The 26071-nt window shown below is 38.7% G+C and overlaps 1 protein-coding gene across 1 annotated transcript in view; it reads left to right on the top strand.

Moving 5' to 3' along the window:
* Positions 1–733: 733 nt before the first annotated feature.
* Positions 734–26071, top strand: part of LOC128642416 (uncharacterized) — an 80228-nt gene continuing 54890 nt past the window's right edge. Inside the window, exon 1 of the mRNA XM_053695184.1 lies at positions 734–1378. Within this exon, the coding sequence (XP_053551159.1) occupies positions 1322–1378 (57 nt within the window). The 5' untranslated portion in view covers positions 734–1321. The remainder of the gene's footprint in view (positions 1379–26071) is intronic.

Here is a 26071-nt window from a genome sequence, read left to right as displayed (position 1 = left end):
TTCAATCTTTTTGACACTGGGTAAATATTGCAAACCAAGCAAAACAATTTGAAATAACACCTGAGGTTGATGTATTTCCTGAGCTATTGTTTTCTCCTATCAAATTTGCTTCATTCTCTTTGCATTCTTTATTGAAGGAGCAGCAATGCACTACTAAGAGCTAGCTGAGCACATCAGGTGCGCAGGATCTTGATATACACAGATCTTAGAGTGGGCATCTTTTAGAGAAATATCCTAAGAGAACAAGCGGCTGATTATTTCCGCATTCGGATCCTCACAAAGGATTTAAAAGCAAATACCTAAAGAATAATGGGTTTAAATGTCATTATGTATAAGTATTTTACAAGAGTAACCTTTTTATTAGATTAATGGACCGGTGCCATGTAGAATCAAGTGGGTTTGAGGACAGTGACAAGTTTAGGTAAGTGATCTAATAGTAGTGACATATCCAGTGAGTAGGGGGTACCAAGAATAAAAAGTGATTGAATGCTCACTATTAGCTTTTAGCTTATAGAGCAAATTTAAAGTGACTTTGGACCTGGATCACAGCTGGTATCAGTGGCAGCAAATGAATAACACAGAAGAGGAAGTCATGTATAAGCCAATGAGTAATACTTATTATGTTTTGTTGATCACAGTTTTTTTCTGTACATCCTTGTGGTTCGATGGTCACTTCCCACTGAGCTAAAAGCAGAAGCAATAAGATACACAGATACATAATGATACATCGAGATATCACAGGGACGCTATACAGAGACAGTACAGAGAGGTAATACAGAGACATCACAAGGACCCAATACAGAGACAGTACAGAGACATCACAGAGACCCAATACAGAGACAGTACAAAAAAGAAAAACATTAGCCCATGGACAGACTAATTACAAAGACTACACAGGGATATACTGTTATGCAGACACTGAAAGATACACATGCACTTACACTCTGATAGAGACAGCACAGGGAAACTAAAAGAGACAAGACACTCAGATAGTGACAGCATAGGGAAACTGAATGAGATAGCACAATATGATAGAGACAGCACAGGGAAACTAAATAAAACAGCACATTCTGAGAGACAGCATAGGGAAACTAAATGAGACAGCACATTCTGAGAGAGACAGCACAGGGAAACTAAATGAGACAGCACATTCTGATACAGACAGCAAAGAAAAACTAAAAGAGAGACACGACAATCTGATAGAGACCACACAGGGAAACAGAGAGACAACACACTGATAAAGAGATAGATATATAGTCAACAACAGTGATCACAAAGACAACCGGAGGCAGAGCGCTGATGCTCTGTGCATGAGAGTACCATGGATTTCCTGCAGAGACATCTCCCCCGTGTATTCCTGGCGGTACAGAGTGCTTTGGTGAGACTAACCCAGAGGTCTGAGAGATGAGACAGACTAATATCTATAGTGTAAAATCAGCAGCAGAAAGTGCTGCAGGGAGGCAGTGAGAGGGTAATGAGAGAAAAGGGAGTACAGGAAAAGCTAACTGTGATACAGGAGGTAGTGAGAGGGTAATGAGAGAATAGTCAGTACAGGAAAAGCTAAGTGTGATACAGGAGGTAGTGAGAGGGTAATGAGAGAAAAGTCAGTACAGGAAAAGCTAAGTGTGATACAGGAGGTAGTGAGAGGGTAATGAGAGAATAGTCAGTACAGGAAAAGCTAAGTGTGATACAGGAGGTAGTGAAAGGGTAATGAGAGAATAGTCAGTACAGGAAGAGCTAAGTGTGATACAGGAGGCAGTGAGAGAGTAATGAGAGAATAGTCAGTACAGGAAGAGCTAAGTGTGATACAGGAGGTAGTGAGAGGGTAATGAGAGAATAGTCAGTACAGGAAAAGCTAACTGTGATACAGGAGGCAGTGAGAGGGTAATGAGAGAATAGTCAGTACAGGAAGAGCTAAGTGTGATACAGGAGGCAGTGAGAGAGTAATGAGAGAATAGTCAGTACAGGAAGAGCTAAGTGTGATACAGGAGGCAGTGAGAGAGTAATGAGAGAATAGTCAGTACAGGAAGAGCTAAGTGTGATACAGGAGGTAGTGAGAGGGTAATGAGAGAATAGTCAGTACAGGAAAAGCTAAGTGTGATACAGGGAGGCAGTGAGAGAGTAATGAGAGAATAGTCAGTATAGGTAAAGCTAATAGTGATACAGGAGGTAGTGAGAGGTTAATGAGAGAATAGTCAGTACAGGAAAAGCTAAGTGTGATACAAGAGGTAGTAAGAGGTTAATGAGAGAATAGTCAGTACAGGAAAAGCTAAGTGAGATACAGGAGGCAGTGAGAGGGTAATGAGAGAATAGTCAGTACAGGAAAAGCTAAGTGTGATACAGGAGGCAGTGAGAGGGTAATGAGAGAATAGTCAGTACAGGAAAAGCTAAGTGTGATACAGGAGGCAGTGAGAGGGTAATGCGAGAATAGTCAGTACAGGAAAAGCTAAGTGTGATACAGGAGGTAGTGAGAGGGTAATGAGAGAATAGTCAGTACATGAAAAGCTAAGTGTGATACAGGAGGCAGTGAGAGGGTAATGAGAGAATAGTCAGTACAGGAAAAGCTAAGTGTGATACAGGAGGTAGTGAGAGGGTAATGAGAGAATAGTCAGTACAGGCAAAGCTAAGTGTGATACAGGAGGTAGTGAGAGGGTAATGAGAGAATAGACAGTACAGGAAAAGCTAAGTGTGACACAGTGAGGCAGTGAGAGAGTAATGAGAGAATAGTACAGGCAAAGCTAAGTGTGACACAGTGAGGCAGTGAGAGAGTAATGAGAGAATAGTACAGGAAAAGCTAAGTGTGATACAAGAGGTAGTAAGAGGTTAATGAGAGAATAGTCAGTACAGGAAAAGCTAAGTGAGATACAGGAGGCAGTGAGAGTGTAATGAGAGAATAGTCAGTACAGGAAAAGCTAAGTGTGATACAGGAGGCAGTGAGAGTGTAATGAGAGAATAGTCAGTACAGGAAAAGCTAAGTGAGATACAGGAGGCAGTGAGAGTGTAATGAGAGAATAGTCAGTACAGGAAAAGCTAAGTGAGATACAGGAGGCAGTGAGAGTGTAATGAGAGAATAGTCAGTACAGGAAAAGCTAAGTGAGATACAGGAGGCAGTAAGAGAGTAATGAGAGAATAGTCAGTACAGGCAAAGCTAAGTGTGATACAGGAGGTAGTGAAAGGGTAATGAGAGAATAGTCAGTACAGGAAAAGCTAATTGTGATACAGGAGGCAGTGAGAGGGTAATGAGAGAATAGTCAGAACAGGAAAAGCTAAGTGTGATACAGTGAGGTAGTGAGAGGGTAGTGAGAGAATAGTCAGTACAGGAAAAGCTAAGTGTGATACAGGAGGCAGTGAGAGGGTAATGAGAGAATAGTCAGTACAGCAAAGCTATGGGCTAGATTTATTAACGCTGAGGCGTACAGGGGCGTGTATACGCGCCCCGTTACACCTCAGCTCGCCTGTGGCTTGGCGAAATTACCTGCAGGTAATCGCCATTGCACACGAGCGCAAATTTGCGTGCAATCCCGCCTCCTGCCCACGCACAGCCAATCACGCGCGGGCAGGAGCTGTCAATCTCCTCGGTCGGACTCGACCGAGGAGATTGAATTTCGCCACAATAGAGGTGGCGAAGATCTTAGGGAAGCAGCGGTCTGGTGACCGCTGCTTGATAAATCACGGCGAGCAAGTTCTTCTGAGAACTTGCAGCCGTAGAGGCTTGATAAATCGAGCCCTAAGTGTGATACAGTGAGGTAGTGAGAGGGTAATAAGAGAATAGTCAGTACAGGAAGAGCTAAGTGTGATACAGGAGGCAGTGAGAGGGTAATGAGAGAATAGTCAGTACAGGAAAATCTAAGTGTGACACAGTAAGGCAGTGAGAGGGTAATGAGAGAATAGACAGTACAGGAAAAGCTAAGTGTGATACAGGGATGTAGTGAGAGGGTAATTAGAGAATAGTCAGTACAGGAAAAGCTAAGTGTGATACAGGGAGGCAGTGAGAGGGTAATGAGAGAATATTCAGTACAGGAAAAGCTAAGTGTGATACAGTGAGGCAGTGAGAGTGTAATGAGAGAATAGACAGTAGAGGAAAAGCTAAGTGTGATACAGGAGGCAGTGAGAGAGTAATGAGAGAATAGTCAGTACAGGAAAAGCTAATTGTGATACAGGAGGCAGTGAGAGAGTAATGAGAGAATAGTCAGTACAGGAAAAGCTAACTGTGATACAGGAGGCAGTGAGAGGGTAATGAGAGAATAGTCAGTACAGGAAAAGCTAAGTGTTATACAGGAGGCAGTGAGAGAGTAATGAGAGAATAGTCAGTACAGGAAAAGCTAAGTGTGATACAGGAGGCAGTGAGAGGGTAATGAGAGAATAGACAGTACAGGAAAAGCTAATTGTGATACAGTGAGGGGGTAATGAGAGAATAGTCAGTACAGGAAGAGCTAAGTGTGATACAGTGAGGTAGTGAGAGGGTAATGAGAATAGACAGTATATGAAGAGCTAAGTATGATACAGGAGGCAGTGAGAGGGTAATGAGAGAATAGTCAGTACAGTAAAAGCTAAGTGTGATACAGGGAGGCAGTGAGAAAGTAATGAGAGAATAGTCAGTACAGGAAAAGCTAAGTGTGATACAGTGAGGCAGTGAGAGAGGGTAATGAGAGAATTGTCAATACAGGAAAAGATATGTGTGATACAGTGAGGCAGTGAGAGGGTAATGAGAGAATAGTCAGTACAGGAAAAGCTAAGTGTGATACAGGAGGCAGTGAGAGAGTAATGAGAGAATAGTCAGTACAGGCAAAGCTAAGTGTGATACAGTGAGGTAGTCAGAGGGTTATGAGAGAATAGTCAGTACAGGAAAAGCTAAGTGTGATACAGGAGGCAGTGAGAGAGTAATGAGAGAATAGTCAGTACAGGAAAAGCTAAGTGTGATACAGGAGGCAGTGAGAGGGTAATGAGAGAGTAGTCAGTACAGGAAAAGCTAAGTGTGATACAGTGAGGCAGTGAGAGGGTAATGAGAGAATAGTCAGTACAGGAAAAGCTAAGTGTGATACAGGAGGCAGTGAGAGGGTAATGAGTGTATAGTCAGTACAGGAAAAGCTAAGTGTGATACAGAAGGCAGTGAGAGGGTAATGAGAGAAAAGTCAGTACAGGAAAAGCTAAGTGTCATACAGGAGGTAGTGAGAGGGTAATGAGAGAATAGTCAGTACAGGAAAAGCTAAGTGTGATACAGGCAGGGCCGGATTTCCCATTAGGCATGTGCCTACAGGCGCCTTGCAGTGAGGGGCGCCTGTCTGTCAGTAATAAATAAAAAAAAAAAAATTTTGTGAGGGCATTAATTTTAGTAAGAATTGTGCTGCACCTGCCAGGTGCTTACAGAGTCGAGTGTTTCATTGGGAATATGTTACAGCAGTTGAGGGAGCCATGAAGGAGAGAGGGGCAAAGATTAAAACTAAACCCCTCCCATTTTCACCAGGCATGTTTAGTTTCACTTTTATTTTATGTACTTCTGTTGCCTCACACAGCCAAGCTACATGCTGATGTGTAGCAGACACTTTTTGTTGAGGAATAAAAGCTTCAGAACAGGTTAGGACTGTACAAGGCTTCTAATGCTGCCTAGAATGACAACATAACAAGCAGAGAACTTTAACCCCTTGGCTACCAGAGAGGGTTGCAGTGTATTCACTTGTTATGTGCTGTAGGGCATTTTTATAGCCAGGGGGTTAAATTCTGCTTCAGGATGAATGTTTTTGTTCTATAAAGGCCTTGGAGGTGTGGAGGTTATGTGGGACTAGCTGCTCTGCTCTTTATTACAAGCTGCCAATTGTGATTTACAGCCTTTAGGGCACTTTGACAACAAAGTTTGTAGACTGTAAGGCTGTAAAATGTGTATGTGTGTAAACCACTCACATGACATATTTGTATGTATATATATATATATATATATATATATATATATATATATATATATATATATATATATATATATATATATATATATATATATATATATATATATATATACACACATACATCACATTAAAAATTGTAAATCTGTTCTTTTATCAAGTAAGTGTGGTATTTTTGTATTGTGGTAAATTTAATTTCTAATTTTAAACACATTTGTTGACCCCTGGATTACATATAATCTACAACATTCCATGTTTTCCTTTGAGAGCAAAATCATATTATATTTATATTTCAGAATAAAATAAATGTAACATCTTTGTGTATTTGTACAAAAATATCAGAGTTCACAAGATTTTTTTCATGTAGTGAAAAAGATACCTACATTTTATATTTTCTTCCACTGGCTGCAAAGGTTGTTGATGAGCTTGCATGCTGCTAGTTTTAATATTGCTATTGTTTACACAAAACTGTGTTTAACTCCAACAAAATGTTAAACACATAGTCAAAATCATCTCCAGAAAAGCAATACACTAATGGCTTGTCAATAAACATGTCCTATGAGCCCATCTGGGTCTGCACAGATGTGTATTGCTGTCTCAGAACTGACATTGACTATGTGTTTAACTCTTTTGCAGGAGGCTAACACACTTCTGTGCAAGCACTAGTGCAATAATAAAATGCCCTAGCAAACTGTCACATTTTATGTCCCTTTAAATAGGGTTTTCTTTAGAATATTTTGCATTTAAAGTTTAACATGATTTGTTTTTGTTATACATAATATAAATTGTATGGCCATTTGAGTCAAGTGAATATTGATTTTTGGTGTAGCTTCCATTACAACAAATATTGCAATTGGTGTGTGTATTTGTGTATCTCCATAAAAGGGAAAATTTAATTTTACATCTAATATTTATTTTTAGTTGTCCTAAATAATAAAAAAATCCTCATTTTTTCCCCCTTTTTTTGGGGGTGGGGGGGGCACCTCAGGTTTTAGTGCCTACAGGCACCTGAGATGTAAATCCGGCCCTGGATACAGGGAGGCAGTGAGAGGGTAATGAGAGAATAGTCAGTACAGGAACAGCTAAATGTTATACAGTGAGGTAGTAAGAGGGTAATGAGAGAATAGTCAGTACATGAAGAGCTAAGTGTGATACAGGGAGGTAGTGAGAGAGCAATGAGAGCATAGTCAGTACTGGTAAAGCTAAGTGTGATACAGTGAGGTAGTGAGTGGGTAATGAGAGAATAGTCAGTACAGGTAAAGCTAAGTGTGATACAGGAGGCAGTGAGAGAGTTATGAGAGAATAGTCAGTACATGAAGGGCTAAGTGTGATACAGGAGGCAGTGAGAGGGTAATGAGAGAATAGTCAGTACAGGAAGGGCTAAGTGTGATACAGGGAGGCAGTGAGAGGGTAATGAGAGAATAGTCAGTACAGGAAGGGCTAAGTGTGATACAGGGAGGCAGTGAGAGGGTAATGAGAGAATAGTCAGTACAGGAAGGGCTAAGTGTGATACAGGGAGGCAGTGAGAGGGTAATGAGAGAATGATCAGTACAGGAAAAGCTAAGTGTGATACAGGGAGGCAGTGAGAGGGTAATGAGAGAATAGTCAGTACAGGAAAAGCTAAGTGTGATACAGGAGGTAGTGAGAGGGTAATGAGAGAATAGTCAGTACAGGAAAAGCTAAGTGTGATACAGGAGGTAGTGAGAGAGTAATGAGAGAATAGTCAGTACAGGAAAAGCTAAGTGTGATACAGGGAGGCAGTGAGAGGGTAATGAGAGAATAGTCAGTACAGGAAAAGCTAAGTGTGATACAGGAGGTAGTGAGAGGGTAATGAGAGAATAGTCAGTACAGGAAAAGCTAAGTGTGATACAGGGAGGCAGTGAGAAGGTAATGAGAGAATAGTCAGTACAGGAAAAGCTAAGTGTGATACAGTGAGGTAGTGAGAGGGTAATGAGAGAATAGTCAGTATAGGTAAAGCTAAGTGTGATACAGGAGGCAGTAAGAGAGTAATGAGAGAATAGTCAGTACAGGAAAAGCTAAGTGTGATACAGTGAGGTAGTGAGAGAGTAATGAGAGAATAGTCAGTACAGGAAAAGCTAAGTGTGATACAGTGAGGTAGTGAGAGAGTAATGAGAGAATAGTCAGTATATGAAGAGCTAAGTATGATACAGGGAGGCAGTGAGAGGGTAATGAGAGAATAGTCAGTACAGGTAAAGCTAAGTGTGATACAGGAGGTAGTAAGAGGGTAATGAGAGAATAGTCAGTACAGGAAAAGCTAAGTGTGATACAGGGAGATAGTAGTAGTAGATGGCGCTGGTCTATTGAGTGATTTTCTCTAGTAAGTGAAGAGAAAAAAGGCTTGATGCATATATTGAAGCCAATTAATATGGGTGCAGTATACTCACTCCATAAGATGAATCTTTACAGCTGAAAGGGAACGTAGCGTCAGATGGCAAGAGTCCACAGGTTCCTGGAGTCAAATACTGAATTTTCAGGTTTATCCAAAAGTGGACTATAAATGAATAGAGACCCAAATGACAAAAGTATCCAGTGTGTAATTGAAAAAATGTAGTAACTTACTCCATAAATAAGGAGATTCCAGCTCAGCACAGCAAAACAAGATCTTGAAAATCTTTCAACAAAGGATAAAAGGTTTTATTTGCTCAACGCATTTCAACATATTACACGCTTTTATCAAGAGCATACATTAAAACAGGTAAGTAAAACCAAGTATTGAGTGTGTTTGCTGTGGCTACAGGGCTGGTTTATATACAGGTGAACAATTAGTTCCAATTTCCTGTTGAGCACAGGAAATTGGACTCACAAAAACTTCATAAAATGTTTAATACTATATATATGCATCAATAGTAAACTATTCCTGAAAATAAAAATGAATAAAAATATATTTTAAAGAAAATCATTAAAAAACCATCAAAGTTTAAAAATAGAGGCTTAGTTTAGTATTGATACGTTATTTAACCAATCAAAATACTTCTTGAATATTTAGACCAATGAACAGACAGTAGTATAAAGTCCTCAATCAAGTAGTCCGTTGTGTAACAGTTCCTTTTCAGGTCCGATCTGTGGTCATATGCTTCTCTTGTCCAATCAGAGGACGGCTGTAATCCAAGGGTGAAAGCATCAATCCGGAAGAGTCAAAATTCTGTGTACTAATAGAGGGAGTGTCCTGAATGACATCAGACATACATCTCAGCCAATAAAACAAGATAAATAATTCTGAAACAAAAGCAGGAAAAAAGTGACCAGTATTTGCTCTTCAGAATGGATCTGAAACATTTGTGACACACTACATTCATATTTCAAAAAGGGAATCCTTACTGCAAATATTTTGTTTAAGGAAATTTCATGGTAAGAGTCCACAAATCTAGTAACATGATTATAAATAAATATTTTGTTTAAGGAAATTTCATGGTGAGAGCCCACAGATCTAGTAACATGATTATAAATAAATATTTTGTTTAAGGAAATTTCATGGTGAGAGTCCACAAATCTAGTAACATGGTTGTGAATAAATATTTTGTTTAAGGAAATTTCATGGTGAGAGCCCACAGATCTAGTAACATGATTATAAATAAATATTTTGTTTAAGAAAATTTCATGTTGAGAGCCCACAGATCTAGTAACATGATTATAAATAAATATTTTGTTTAAGGAAATTTCATGGTGAGAGCCCACAAATCTAGTAACATGGTTGTGAATAAATATTTTGTTTAAGGAAATTTCATGGTGAGAGCCCACAGATCTAGTAACATGATTATAAATAAATATTTTGTTTAAGGAAATTTTAAATATTGTCTCTAACATAAGAAATAATAAAAATAAATAGATATGTGCAACATTTGAATAGTGAAAATTTAATTGTGCTTATTTACTATAGAAAGTCCCTATACTAATACATTAATATTAATAATGAAATGAATAAAAAGAAATAAAAATGAATGAATAAAAAGAAATAAAAATGTGATAGATTGAAAGTGAATGTGATGTCTTAAATATTGATTTAATCCTAAAGTATAACATAAGTGTGAATGGTATGTGTGAAGTGTTGATGAGATACCTAAATGTACCTAATAGTTTATGAGTGTAGCATTAATTTAATAATGTGTCAAGAATAGTGTATTAAATTAATAGTAATATATTTGATATGTTAGATAAAGGCTGCTATCCTAATGTCCTTGTTTAGACCCCATTGGTTGTAGGTTCTCATAGTGTGAATCCACCAAAGTTCCCTTCTGTCTTTTTTTTAAAAAATGTGATACTAACACATATATCAGACACAACAGCCAACACCACCCCAGTTGGCTTAAAGCCATCCCTAAAGGCCAATTTCAACGCCTCAGACGAAATTGTGACCAATTAGACGATTATGAGGAACAGTCCATCATGCTAAAAAAAAGATTTTTACAAAAAGGATACAAGTCAGAGACATTAGAACTAGATAGACAGTATGCCAAAAATCTAGATCGAAGGGAGATACTTAAAGGACATAAAGGTATACAATCACAAGAAAGCTCCTTCCCTAGGTTTATAACAACATTTAATTCAGGACATAATCAAATTAAAAACATCATAAACAAACACTGGCACGTGTTAAAGAGTTATGAAGTATTAGATACAATTATTCCCTCCAAACCACAAATTACATTCCGAAAAGGCCACAATTTCAAACATAAATTAGCACCTTCATTAATTAAAGGGATGACCCCAAAAATTCCTTTGTCCATCGCGAACCTACAAGGCTTCTATACCTGTGGTCGGTGTAAGGGTTGTAACTACACAAAAAGGGTACACAAGTCATTTACTTCATCCACTACAGGACAGACATTTATTATTAAACATTTCATAACATGTAAAACCACTAACGTCATTTACCTTCTACAGTGCAATTGTAAGATCCAATACTTAGGCCAAACAACCAGGTTTTTAAAAACACGTATACTAGAACATCTCAATAAAATAGAGAAAAAGCACGAAGATCACGGTGTACCCCTACATTGTAATTCCTGTCAAGATTTCAACAAAAATAATTTCCTCTGGTTGGGTATAGAAAGAGTGTCTACCCACTGGAGGGGGGGGGGGGGAGCTGGAAAAAGAACTAGACAGAAGGGAACTTTGGTGGATTCACACTATGAGAACCTACAACCAATGGGGTCTAAACAAGGACATTAGGATAGCAGCCTTTATCTAACATATCAAATATATTACTATTAATTTAATACACTATTCTTGACACATTATTAAATTAATGCTACACTCATAAACTATTAGGTACATTTAGGTATCTCACCAACACTTCACACATACCATTCACACTTATGTTATACTTTAGGATTAAATCAATATTTAAGACATCACATTCACTTTCAATCTATCACATTTTTATTTCTTTTTATTCATTTCATTATTAATAATAATGTATTAGTATAGGGACTTTCTATAGTAAATAAGCACAATTAAATTTTCACTATTCAAATGTTGCACATATCTATTTATTTTTATTATTTCTTATGTTAGAGACAATATTTAAAATTTCCTTAAACAAAATATTTATTTATAATCATGTTACTAGATCTGTGGGCTCTCACCATGAAATTTCCTTAAACAAAATATTTATTTATAATCATGTTACTAGATCTGTGGGCTCTCACCATGAAATTTCCTTAAACAAAATATTTATTCACAACCATGTTACTAGATCTGTGGGCTCTCACCATGAAATTTCCTTAAACAAAATATTTATTTATAATCATGTTACTAGATCTGTGGGCTCTCACCATGAAATTTCCTTAAACAAAATATTTATTTATAATCATGTTACTAGATCTGTGGGCTCTCACCATGAAATTTCCTTAAACAAAATATTTGCAGTAAGGATTCCCTTTTTGAAATATGAATGTAGTGTGTCACAAATGTTTCAGATCCATTCTGAAGAGCAAATACTGGTCACTTTTTTCCTGCTTTTGTTTCAGAATTATTTATCTTGTTTTATTGGCTGCGATGTATGTCTGATGTCATTCAGGACACTCCCTCTATTAGTACACAGAATTTTGACTCTTCCGGATTGATGCTTTCACCCTTGGATTACAGCCGTCCTCTGATTGGACAAGAGAAGCATATGACCACAGATCGGACCTGAAAAGGAACTGTTACACAACGGACTACTTGATTGAGGACTTTATACTACTGTCTGTTCATTGGTCTAAATATTCAAGAAGTGTTTTGATTGGTTAAATAACGTATCAATACTAAACTAAGCCTCTATTTTTAAACTTTGATGGTTTTTTAATGATTTTCTTTAAAATATATTTTTCTTCATTTTTATTCTCAGGAATAGTTTACTATTGATGCATATATATAGTATTAAACATTTTATGAAGTTTTTGTGAGTCCAATTTCCTGTGCTCAACAGGAAATTGGAACTAATTGTTCACCTGTATATAAACCAGCCCTGTAGCCACAGCAAACACACTCAATACTTGGTTTTACTTACCTGTTTTAATGTATGCTCTTGATAAAGACGTGTAATACGTTGAAACGCATTGAGCAAATAAAACCTTTTATCCTTTGTTGAAAGATTGTCAAGATCTTGTTTTGCTGTGCTGAGCTGGAATCTCCTTATTTATGGAGTAAGTTACTACATTTTTTCAATTATACACTGGATACTTTTGTCATTTGGGTCTCTATTCATTTATAGTCCACTTTTGGATAAACCTGAAAATTCAGTATTTGACTCCAGGAACCTGTGGACTCTTGCCATCTGACGCTACGTTCCCTTTCAGCTGTAAAGATTCATCTTATGGAGTGAGTATACTGCACCCATATTAATTGGCTTCAATATATGCATCAAGCCTTTTTTCTCTTAACTTACTAGAGAAAATCACTCAATAGACCAGCGCCATCTACTACTACTAACTATCTATACACAGTCACAAGGGAGAGACTGCAAGAAGGCTGCGGTCTGACCTAAAGGAGAGTATCAGTTCTTAGTTCATTTGTACAGAATATTGTGTGTTTTTTTCCATAATGCACCTCTGTATATTGTTTTCCTTTTTGTGATACAGGGAGGCAGTGAGAGGGTAATGAGAGAATAGTCAGTACAGGAAAAGCTAAGTTTGATACATGAGGCAGTGAGAGAGTAATGAGAGAATAGTCAGTACATGAACAGCTAAGTGTGATACAGGAGGCAGTGAGAGGTTATTGAGAGAATAGTCAGTACAGGAAAAGCTAAGTGTGATACAAGAGGCAGTGAGAGGGTAATGAGAGAATAGTCAGTACAGGAAAAGCTAATTGTGATACAGGAGGCAGTGAGAGAGTAATGAGAGAATAGTCAGTACAGGTAAAGCTAATTGTGATACATGAGGCAGTGAGAGAGTAATGAGAGAATAGTCAGTACATGAAAAGCTAAGTGTGATACAGGAGGCAGTGAGAGGTTATTGAGAGAATAGTCAGTGCAGGAAATGCTAAGTGTGATACAAGAGGCAGTGAGAGGGTAATGAGAGAATAGTCAGTACAGGAAAAGCTAATTGTGATACAGGAGGCAGTGAGAGAGTAATGAGAGAATAGTCAGTACAGGAAAAGATATGTATGATACAGTGAGGCAGTGAGAAAGTAATGAGAGAATAGTCAGTACATAAAGAGCTAAGTGTGATACAGGAGGCAGTGAGAGGGTAATGAGAGAATAGTCAGTACAGGTAAAGCTAATTGTGATACAGGAGGCAGTGAGAGAGTAATGAGAGAATAGTCAGTACAGGAAAAGATATGTATGATACAGTGAGAGAGTAATGAGAGAATAGTCAGTACAGGAAAAGCTAAGTGTGAAACAGGAGGTAGTGAGAAAGTAATGAGAGAATAGTCAGTATAGGAAAAGCTAAGTGTGATACAGTGAGGCAGTGAGAGGGTAATGAGAGAATAGTCAGTGCAGGAAAAGCTAAGTGTGATACAGTGAGGTAGTAAGAGGGTAATGAGAGAATAGTCAGTGCAGGAAAAGCTAAGAGTGATACAGGAGGCAATGAGAGGGTAATGAGAGAATCGTCAGTACAGGAAAAGCTAAGTGTGATACAGGAGGCAGTGAGAGGGTTATGAGAGAATAGTCAGTACAGGAAAAGCTAAGTTTGATACAGGAGGCAGTGAGAAAGTAATGAGAGAATAGTCAGTATATGAAAAGCTAAGTGTGATACAGGAGGCAGTGAGAGGTTATTGAGAGAATAGTCAGTACAGGAAGAGCTAAGTGTGATACAGGAGGCAGTGAAAGAGTAATGAGAGAATAGTCAGTGCAGGAAATGCTAAGTGTGATACAGTGAGGCAGTGAGAGGGTAATGAGAGAATAGTCAGTACAGGAAAAGCTAATTGTGATACAGGAGGCAGTGAGAGAGTAATGAGAGAATAGTCAGTACAGGAAAAGCTAAGTGTGATACAGGAGGTAGTGAGAGGGTAATGAGAGAATAGTCGGTACAGGCAAAGCTAATTGTGATACAGGAGGCAGTGAGAGAGTAATGAGAGAATAGTCAGTACAGGTAAAGCTAATTGTGATACAGGAGGCAGTGAGAGAGTAATGAGAGAATAGTCAGTACATGAAGAGCTAAGTGTGATACAGGAGGTAGTGAGAGGGTAATGAGAGAATAGTCGGTACAGGCAAAGCTAATTGTGATACAGGAGGCAGTGAGAGAGTTATGAGAGAATAGTCAGTACAGGTAACGCTAATTGTGATACAGGAGGCAGTGAGAGAGTAATGAGAGAATAGTCAGTACAGGAAAAGATATGGATGATACAGTGAGGCAGTGAGAGAGTAATGAGAGAATAGTCAGTACAGGAAGGGCTAAGTGTGATACAGGGAGCCTTTGAGAGAGTAATGACTAATGAGAGAATAGTCAGTACAGGAAGGGCTAAGTGTGATATAGTGAGGCAGTGAGAGGGTAATGAGAGAATAGTCAGTACAGGAAGGCCTAAGTGTAATACAGTGAGGCAGTGAGAGAGGGTAATTAGAGAATAGTCAGTACAGGAAAAGCTAAGTGTGATACAATGAGGTAGTGAGAGGGTTATGAGAAAATAGTCAGTACAGGCAAAGCTAAGTGTGATACAGGAGGCAGTGAGAGAGTAATGAGAGAATAGTCAGTACATGAAGAGCTAAGTGTGATACAGGAGGCAGTAAGAGAGTAATGAGAGAATAGTCAGTACAGGTAAAGCTAAGTGTGATACAGGAGGCAGTAAGAGAGTAATGAGAGAATAGTCAGTACATGAAGAGCTAAGTGTGATACAGGAGGCAGTAAGAGAGTAATGAGAGAATAGTCAGTACAGGTAAAGCTAAGTGTGATACAGGAGGCAGTAAGAGAGTAATGAGAGAATAGTCAGTACATGAAGAGCTAAGTGTGATACAGGAGGCAGTGAGAGAGTAATGAGAGAATAGTCAGTATAGGAAAAGCTAAGTGTGATACAGTAAGGCAGAGAGAGGGTAATGAGAGAATAGTCAGTACAGGAAAAGATTAGTGTGATACAGTGAAGCAGTGAGAGGGTAATGAGAGAATAGTCAGTACAGGAAAAGCTAAGTGTGATACAGGAGGCAGTGAGAGGGTAATGAGAGAATAGTCAGTACAGGAAAAGCTAAGTGTGATACAGGAGGCAGTGAGAGGGTAATGAGAGAATTGTCAGTACAGGTAAAGCTAAGTGTGATACAGGAGGCAGTGAGAGAGTAATGAGAGAATAGTCAGTACAGGAAAAGCTAAACGTGATACAGGAGGTAGTGAGAGGGTAATGAGAGAATAGTCAGTACAGGAAAAGCTAAGTGTGATACAGTGATGTAATGAGAGAATATTCAGTACTGGTAAAGCTAAGTGTGATACAGGAGGCAGTGAGAGGGTAATGAGAGAATCGTCAGTGCAGGAGAAGATAAGTGTGATACAGGAGGCAGTGAGAGAGTAATGAGAGGGGGCATAAAAGCAAAGAGCAGTAAATAAAGTAAATTTAGAGTGAGTACAGAATTGGCAGGAACCATATAAAAGGATATAAATCAGTAAATAAATGTCAGACATAATGATGTATGTAAGCAAAGATTAAGCTGAGAATAGTATTTATATGTGTTTATTATAATTAGCAATTTCCAGACATTGAAATGCTCTCTGCTAACTTTCAAAGGCTAACCCTGATACATATCTATCTCTAATTGAATTGATAAGATACAAACTGAAAAACAACACATTTTATACTAAATTACTGACTGCAGCTAGCCTTGTTGACTGCGGACTAAAGAACAGATTGGTTCCTCAAAATAAGGCAAATTGTGGGTGGTGTTTATCTAGCGGATAAATAATTGTATTAAAGGGACATTCCGGTCAAAATTTAAATTCACATAGATGAATTACATCTTTGTATAGAACCATATGTGCAATATACATGTATTAGACAGTGCATACTCAAATATACTTTAAAAAAAGCTATAGCTTTTATTAGAAGCATTTTTGCTAATACGTGTATATTACACAATGGTTCTATTCAAAGCTGAAATGCATCCATGTGGGTTCCAATTTTGGATGGAATTACAAAGTTGTTTATTACATATAATTAAACATTTATGTTTTATTTTATTACAATCTCAAACTGTTTAATATCCCTTAAAAGTAAGATTTAAGTTGTGAGAACAAACTGCAAGTCTATTATTGTGACTAGCTCTTTATGGAGAAATGAGATTGTAGAGGTACTGGCGAGACAGAGGAACTATAGCATGAAACTGGGTTATAATGTCGCATTGTAGTAAAATATTATAGGAAATGCACACACAACAAAAATACTGAGGGGGTGAGTATACAGAGGCTAGCACACACACAGTACAGATACAGGGGTGAGTATACAGAGGCTAGCACACACACTGTATAGATACAGGGGGTGAGTATACAGAGGCTAGCACACACATAGTACAGATACAGGGGTGAGTATACAGAGGCTAGCACACACACAATACAGATACAGGGGTGAGTATACAGAGGCTAGCACACACACACAGTACAGATACAGGGGTGAGTATACAGAGGCTAGCACACACACAGTACAGATACAGGGGTGAGTATACAGAGGCTAGCACACACACAGTACAGATACAGGGGTGAGTATACAGAGGCTAGCACACACACAGTACAGATACAGGGGTGAGTATACAGAGGCTAGCACACACACAGTACAGATACAGGGGTGAGTATACAGAGGCTAGCACACACAGTACAGATACAGGGGTGAGTATACAGAGGCTAGCACACACATAGTACAGATACAGGGGTGAGTATACAGAGGCTAGCACACACACAATACAGATACAGGGGTGAGTATACAGAGGCTAGCACACACACACAGTACAGATACAGGGGTGAGTATACAGAGGCTAGCACACACACAGTACAGATACAGGGGTGAGTATACAGAGGCTAGCACACACACAGTACAGATACAGGGGTGAGTATACAGAGGCTAGCACACACACAGTACAGATACAGGGGTGAGTATACAGAGGCTAGCACACACACAGTACAGATACAGGGGTGAGTATACAGAGGCTAGCACACACACAGTACAGATACAGGGGTGAGTATACAGAGGCTAGCACACACACAGTACAGATACAGGGGTGAGTATACAGAGGCTAGCACACACACAGTACAGATACAGGGGTGAGTATACAGAGGCTAGCACACACACAGTACAGATACAGGGGTGAGTATACAGAGGCTAGCACACACACAGTACAGATACAGGGGTGAGTATACAGAGGCTAGCACACACACAGTACAGATACAGGGGTGAGTATACAGAGGCTAGCACACACACAGTACAGATACAGGGGTGAGTATACAGAGGCTAGCACACACACAGTACAGATACAGGGGTGAGTATACAGAGGCTAGCACACACACAGTACAGATACAGGGGTGAGTATACAGAGGCTAGCACACACACAGTACAGATACAGGGGTGAGTATACAGAGGCTAGCACACACACACAGTACAGATACAGGGGTGAGTATACAGAGGCTAGCACACACACACAGTACAGATACAGGGGTGAGTATACAGAGGCTAGCACACACACACAGTACAGATACAGGGGTGAGTATACAGAGGCTAGCACACACACACAGTACAGATACAGGGGTGAGTATACAGAGGCTAGCACACACACAGTACAGATACAGGGGGTGAGTATACAGAGGCTAGCACACACACACACACAGTACAGATACAGGGGGTGAGTATACAGAGGCTAGCACACACACACACACAGTACAGATACAGGGGGTGAGTATACAGAGGCTAGCACACACAGACAGTACAGATACAGGGGGTGAGTATACAGAGGCTAGCAAACACACAGTACAGATACAGGGGGTGAGTATACAGAGGCTAGCAAACACACAGTACAGATACAGGGGGTGAGTATACAGAGGCTAGCAAACACACAGTACAGATACAGGGGTGAGTATACAGAGGCTAGGACACACACAGTACAGATACAGGGGTGAGTATACAGAGGCTAGCACACACAGTACAGATACAGGGGTGAGTATACAGAGGCTAGCACACACACAGTAGAGATATTGGGGGGGTAATATACAGGCTTGCACACACATAGTAGAGATATTATGGGGGGGTGGGTTAGTATAAAGGCTTGCACACATACAGTAGAGATTATGGGGGTTAATATACAGGCTTGCACACACATAGTACAGATATTATTGGGGTGGGTTAGTATACAGGCTTGCACACATACAGTAGAGATATTAGGGGGTAAGTATACAGGCTTGCACAGACACAGTAGATATATTATGGGGTGAGTATATAGGCATGTGCACACACAGTAAAGATATGGGGGTGAATATACAGGCTTGCGCACACACAGTAAAGATATTATGGGGGTGAGTATACAGGGTTGCACACAGAGATGAGATAGAGAACAATAAATAGTAGAAAATATTTGACAGTAAAGTAAATAATGTATCTTGGGTAAACACAAATAGCAGAAGTAGTTACAGGTGAAAATGAAGTATTACAGGTAACAAACAACAATGTATTGTTATAGCACAGGGAACATAATCTGATACCATAAGGCCATAAATCACAGAAATAGCAGAGTGCTATGAGATATGTCTGATTAGTATCACTGTGTGAGCACATATTACACAAACAGCACAATCTCACATGTTTCATGCTAAATGAGAGTGCTACATAGTTAGTACGATGCTGTGTGACACAGAAGGAAGAATAGAAAATGTCACTGCACAGTCTTTAGGGTTCTAAAACTCACAAAATGACAACGTAGCTGTGTGAGGGTAAAATCTAACAGAGGGTGCACTGTATACAGCTAAATTACATGTATAATATAATAGTGTGTGTCACAGTGCTAAGTGAGTACAGGAATAAGGAGAGCAATGACAAGTAGGTGCCTACGGCAGCAGGATTGGCTTTCATCACTTTTTGAGGGGTATATCCTTGGGCTTCCACAGAAATATTTCATGGGGGGGGGAAACATATGCATCAGGAGTGCGCTGCTTGTGGTGTGCATAAGCTGCACGTCATTTTAAACATGGCTGCTCACTGTCATCAAGTCACTCAAGTGGAGACATGCTTAGATATAAGTTGCAAAGCTCAGTGGGGGAAGGGGTTGCATTTGCTGCCCTCTTTTACCCGCTCCTGACACCCATTGGTAATTCCCCCACCTCTATGCTCTGCAAATTTTTTATTATTGATTTTATTACAAATCAGTTATCCCTGTTAGTCTAGTGTGTACGCATGACTCCTCCAAGTGTTCCCCGCATCGGCTTGTGAGATATATACAGGGTGAATATGATCTGGAATTGTAAGAATTGGAGGTTTCTGGGGCGGGGGCAGGAGATTTCCTTGTGCCTAGGGCAGCACAAAATTTATATGCCCAACTGGTGCAGAGTTACTGGCATGGTTTTGTCATGACTAGAAGGACATTAAAGGTGTATTCTTGCAGGAAACGCACTTAGATCTAGCTGAAGCAATACAATTGAAAACTTCATGGGTTGAGGAGGTCCTTGCCTCCCCAGGGATTAAGAGGACAAGTGGAGTAGCTATTTTAATAGGGAAAAAGATTAACTACTAGATTCTACAGACCTATACAGATCCAGAGGGTAGATATCTGCTTTTAAAGTTAAGGATAGATAATCATATCTATACTTTGTGTAATATCTATGCCTCAAATTAATTTAGTCCTGGTTTCTAGGACTCGGTTCAGGAAAAAATATTGCAATGCTCAGAGGGATATTTATTGCCGAAGGTGATTTTAATATAGCTCCCCAGTGTCCTCTAGATACAGGAAAAAGATTCCTTCAACCAAAACTAAGAGAGATGGTCTAGAGACCAAATTGTTCAGAAAGATAAGCCTCAACCTGGTAGTCAGGGATATCTGGAGGATACAGAACCCGGATATTAGAGAATTTACGTGCCTCTCCCAGGCACATAAATCTCTCTCCAGGATCAATTTATTCCTAATAAATTATAAGATAGCTAGATTACAAATTAAAGCAATAATAAACCCTATCTCTATTTCAGACCATGCTCCGATCTCACTCCTAATTGTCATCCCCAACCGTAGCTTTTCCTCGAAATGGTTCTTCTTTCCAAAACATCTTTGTAATGAAATAAAATGTAAAGAATTTCTAAATAGAAAGTTTGATGAATTTTTACAGTATAAACATGAGTATGTAACCAAACCAGTAGTATTCTGGGAAACGGCCAAAGCAGTGTTAAGGGAGGAGATTATAGCCTGTACGGTTGTACTACGGAAAAGATACAGGAAGAGGGAACAAGAAGTGCCAAATTTCTTAATTAAATCCTATAATCGGTACCTGTTAGAGAGATCTACAGAAAATTGGGACACTTACACCCGAGCTAAAAAAGAAAGGGACACCTATTTAATACACAAAACAACACAATCTGAAATAAGATCACAAGCCAGGTTTTATAAATATGGAAATATATCTGGAAAGTTGCTGGCGGCTCTACTCAAGAATATCGATAGGCCATCAGCAATTAACAGAATTGAAAATAAAGGGATAATAGCTACAACTCCAGAAGAGGTGATGCAACATTTTACCAAATACTATACTAAGTTATACTCTTTGCAGGAATCTTATGTACAAAATAGAGAGGCTTTTTGGGGAAAGATTCAAAATCCCACTATATCTCCCGAGTCAGCTGCCATTATTTTTTTTATTTATTTTTTTATATCTTTATTTATCATACTGCAATACAAGATATTTACAGAAATCAACCACATCAAGTAAAGAGGCACACAAGACCTCTAAGACAAAAATAAAAATTGGTTTCTACTCAAGACATATATTCCTTATTATTGCATTTTACTATTTATCTAATACCACAACATAAAACAAGAGAAGAGAAAGAAAAAGAAACCAAACAACCTAACTGCCCAAAACCTCCCCTCTCCCTCATCTCTCCGTATCTTCACCCTCATTATTAGAAAAAAGCCAGGAATTAGGTAAATGGCCAGCAAGCATTTGTGATTGGACATATGCCGTTTTCATAAGTGGTTTAACTATGGTACTTTGGACAACAGGTGTAAGAGATAAAATAAATACTTTCCAATGTTTAAAAAACACTGCTATTCGGGCATCAGTTGTGTTTTGTAAATTACATTGTTCCAATAAACATTGGGCAATCAACACATTCTTAAGCTCTTTCAAGGTGGGAGCTAATTTTGCCTTCCATGTTCTTAAGATCAAATTCCTACCAAGAAATATAATTAAGTTAATTAGTTTTAAGTTTCGCGCCACTCCTTGAAATTTAACTAAGAAAAATATATCCAATGGCTGGTTGCAATAATCCAATTTAAGAATGACATTCATCCAATACACTACTTTGGCCCAGAATTGTCCAATTTTTGAACAAGTCCAAAAGCAATGTATAAGATCTGCAGTAAAAGAGCTACATCTAGAGCAAAAAATATTTGTCTTGTACCACTTAGATAGCCTTGCCGGAGTCAATTAGGTCATTAGAGATATTTTAATCTGTGATTCTCTCCAGGTCGTCATGACCCAACTTTTTTCCATTAATTTAAAGGTATCTGTTATTACCTGTCTATCTATATGTGGAAAAAGAGGGGTCCACTTTGCCACTATATATTCTATTTGCTCTATAGAAGGCCTTTGATTAAGAAGAGTATAGAGAGAAGAGATGGAGTACCGACCGCTTTGATACACATTAATCACCTTTTGAAGCTCTTGGAGAGACCAGTCCAAACCATACATTTGTTTTAATTCATATATAAAATGTCTTAACTGTAGATATGCATAGAAATCATGCTTTGACAGACCAGATTGGTTACATAATTCAGTGAAAGTTAGAAGACTTAAATCTGACTCTAGGGTTTTTATATGTTCCAAGCCTTTAAAGGACCATTGTCTAAACACCCCGTCCGTTTATCCTGGCAAAAAAATTGGGTTACCTGTAATAGGTAAAAATTTGGAAACATATGGGGAACATCCCATCTCCCCGCATATCTGCTGACATACTATAACAATATTCCTAAAAGTTATAAGTTGAAAAGGCAATGAAGGAAGGGAAGTAATTGGGCAATGTAAAATTGCTTTTAATCGAAAGGGGGCCACTAAAGAAGATTCCCACACTAGGGATGTAATTTGTTCTTGCTCTGTCAACCAGTCCATTGCGATCTTCCCAACGAGCAGCTAAACTATATAATTGTATATTAGGAAGTGCAAGCCCTGCATACATTAATAACACCAGCTTATGACCCCCAATGTGAATTCCCTCCAACTGCTGACGAAGCAAAATCGCCAGGGGTTCCAATGATATATTGAATAATAATGGTGAGAGAGGGCATCCTTGACGGGTACCCCTTTGTAATACTAAACTTTGTGAAATCTCACCATTAATGATTAAAGCTGACGTCGGGGTTGAATATCTTAACCAAATAAATTCATTCAGGCCAAACTGCTCTAGGGAGAAAAATAGATGATTCCATGAAATCTGATCAAATGCCTTCTCCGTGTCAACCGTTAATAAGGCTAGATCAGGAATATCTCTGTGCCTTAATGATCTAAATTTATTCCAGAAGAAATCTAACAGCGTCATTACCTTTCGCATATTCTTGGCTATATTCCTCCCTGACATAAAGCCTGCTTGATTCTCATGAATAATAAAGCCAAGATGGGGTTTTAATCTATTTGCCAAGATAGAAGTTAATAACGTATAGTCCGTATTTAGTACCGATATAGGCCTATATGCTGCTGGTGATTCAGGATCTTTATTTTTCTTAGGGATAAGAGATATATTGGAGGCCCAAGTTGTGAGCAAAATTTCTGTAAAATACGAACTTTCCTATCGAGTATAAACAGAGGGGTCTTATTAATTCTATCGAGTATAGGATCTGCAACTAAGTTTAGGTCTTCTGCCACTATAAGGTTTTCACCTATATATTTATATGGAGAATATGGAGAATTTATGCCTCCTTACATTCCAGGAGGCTAATTTAAAAGACGCTACCATTTACTTAAATTACAGGTAGCCACCCAAAATTCCATAGCAGAAATGAGGACGGGCAAAAGAAGCACCCCCTTCATAAAACAAAAAACAAAAAAAAAAAACAATAAATAAATAAAATTTAAACAACAATAATATACCATATATATTCCATAATATAACATCTGCATTTAACACCTTCAATGCAACTCTCAGCCTGCAGCTCCACAAGTAAGCTTGTAAATTAGCAATATAATACATATATATTCCATAGGGAAAAAAACAACCTCGCAACATAATTAAATAAAATTAAAAAACATATAAAACCAAACTCCATCCTTAATTTGATGTAAAATCCAAACTACATGTTGTGTTATATATATCTCAATGTTACAATAAACCTAATTCCTTACAGAGACAAATTGCTTCCTGAGTATTGTTTAATGTAAATGAAGTCCCTGCCTTAGACACTATAGGTTTTGCAGGATAAACCAACCTGACATTATACTCTGCTTCCATGAATTTCGTGAAAAAAGGTGACATTTCTCTTCTCTTGGCAAGCGTCTCAGAAGAAAAGTCTTGAAAAATCAAGATCTTATGTGTGTCAATAAGAAGAGAATTAAGTTTCCTATAATACTTTAAGTATAGTAGTTTATCAAGATAATTAACAAATTTAAAAATAATAGGTCTAGGTTTAGATTCTGCATTATTATTCTCTCTTAAATACCCAATTCTGTGTGCTCTTTCTATTTGAAAAGCGACAGAAGGAGGCAGGATCGAGAGTGCCTGAGGCAGGGTAAAAGAAACAAAAGCCATCAGGTCCTATGAGCCTACTGACTCTGGAAGGCCAATAACCCTCAGATTATTGCGCCGTGACCGATCGTCAAGATCTTCAATTCTAGCTTGCAATAAAGAATTAGTCTTACTTTGTTTAGTTATGATAGGGTCATTGCTATTTAATCTATCTTCCAAATCAGACACCCTTGTCTCTACCTCCTCAATTCTAGCAGTGAATTGTCGAATTTCACTCGAAAATCTCAATTTTGATTTATTTTTTAACAATATCTAGGTGAGGTGAGATCACTTTAGCCACCTCAGCAGCAAGCTCTGCCATATCATTAAGACCAGTACCCGATAACCTTTGCTCATGTGAAGTGTCTAGGGTGGGATCTGAAACCTTCGTACAACCCTTCTTATCCTTTTTTAGGGGGCATGTTTGGAGAGGAACCTTTTTGGTGAGAGATAAACCTATCCATTCACCTATGTGAATTCTTATGTGTTAATCAAACAACAACACTACTGTGTGTGTGCAAGTTAGTGAGGAAAAAAAAAAGAAGGGAGGGCTCTTTATCTAGTACGCAGTGACTAATACCCTCTGCAGACTTTGGCAGAGGAGTTGAATACTTTGAAAATAACCTTGTGAAAAAAAGGCCAATATACCTTAAATCTTATGCTTCTGTGTGTATGTGAATTAGTGCTAAATCATTCACCTAAAAAAAACATGTGTGATTAATATACTTCTAGAAAAAAAACCAAATACTATAAATAAAGTGAAATTATGTGACTCTCTTAGAAAAAGTAAAGCAGTGACCTTAAGGTTCCTAATTAAATAATATCTAATAAAGCTGTACAAGAAGTTCAGGTCGCAAACCAACTAAATGAACCACAAAAGCCGTAAGAGCTTCACAGTAACAATTTAAATCAAATACTAGGTCATAGGCCTGAGACTTGGCAGAAATGAAGAACTTACTGTAGCTTTCTAGTAATGACCCACAAATAGATGTAAAACTCCTTATATTACTGAATAGCTTAATATTACTTAGGCAAAACTAATGACCCAAAGATTTGATAGCTATGTTAATTAGGACACTAATATTGCTCTGACTAATATACTTCCATCTAACATTAGGCAATTCAATATAAACAGAGCTGTCTAGAAAATACAAATACATTATGAGGCCTATTTATCAAGCTCTGTATGGAGCATGTGGGCCCGTGTTTCTGGCGAGTCTTCAGACTCACCAGAAACTGCAGTTATGAAGCAGCGGTCTAAAGACAGGAATCGCCACAATTCAACCCGATCGAGTACGATCAGGTTGATTGACACCCCCTGCTGGCGGCCGATTGGCCGTGATGCTGCAGGGGGCGGCGTTGCACCAGCAGCTCTTGTGAGCTGCTGGTGCAATGCTGAATACGGAGAGCGTATTGCTCTCCGCATTCAGCGAGGTCTTGCGGACCTGATCCGCACTGTCAGATCAGGTCCGCAAGATCTTTGATAAATAGGCCTCCAAGTCTCAAGAAAATAACAGCCCTGCAAGTTTGTTTAAGTCTCAAGCCAAAATATAACAAGTAATACAAAATGTAGCAGTATATAGTCTATATAGAATACTCAGCGAAATGTCAGTTTGCTCTTAAACCCCAAACCAGGGGCCACCCAGGGGCCACATTATTACAATACCTATTGAATACTTTATATGCTCAAAAAGTTTCTTGGCATAATGGACAAAAATAACCTGCTTTCCAGAAGATACCAGGAGTTCCAATTGACAGTACCAATAAGGTCAAATTAAGCCAGAAGCACTGGGAAGGAAATACAATCACCGTGGGACACTCCACCACGCGGGCGACCCTGAATACAATAGAGGGTGTGT

The sequence above is a fragment of the Bombina bombina genome, chromosome 11 (genome assembly GCF_027579735.1).
Source record: "Bombina bombina isolate aBomBom1 chromosome 11, aBomBom1.pri, whole genome shotgun sequence".
NCBI classification, from domain to species: domain Eukaryota; kingdom Metazoa; phylum Chordata; class Amphibia; order Anura; family Bombinatoridae; genus Bombina; species Bombina bombina.
Note: the sequence above shows the minus strand (reverse complement) of the source record. Positions and strands in the feature narration are given on the sequence as shown.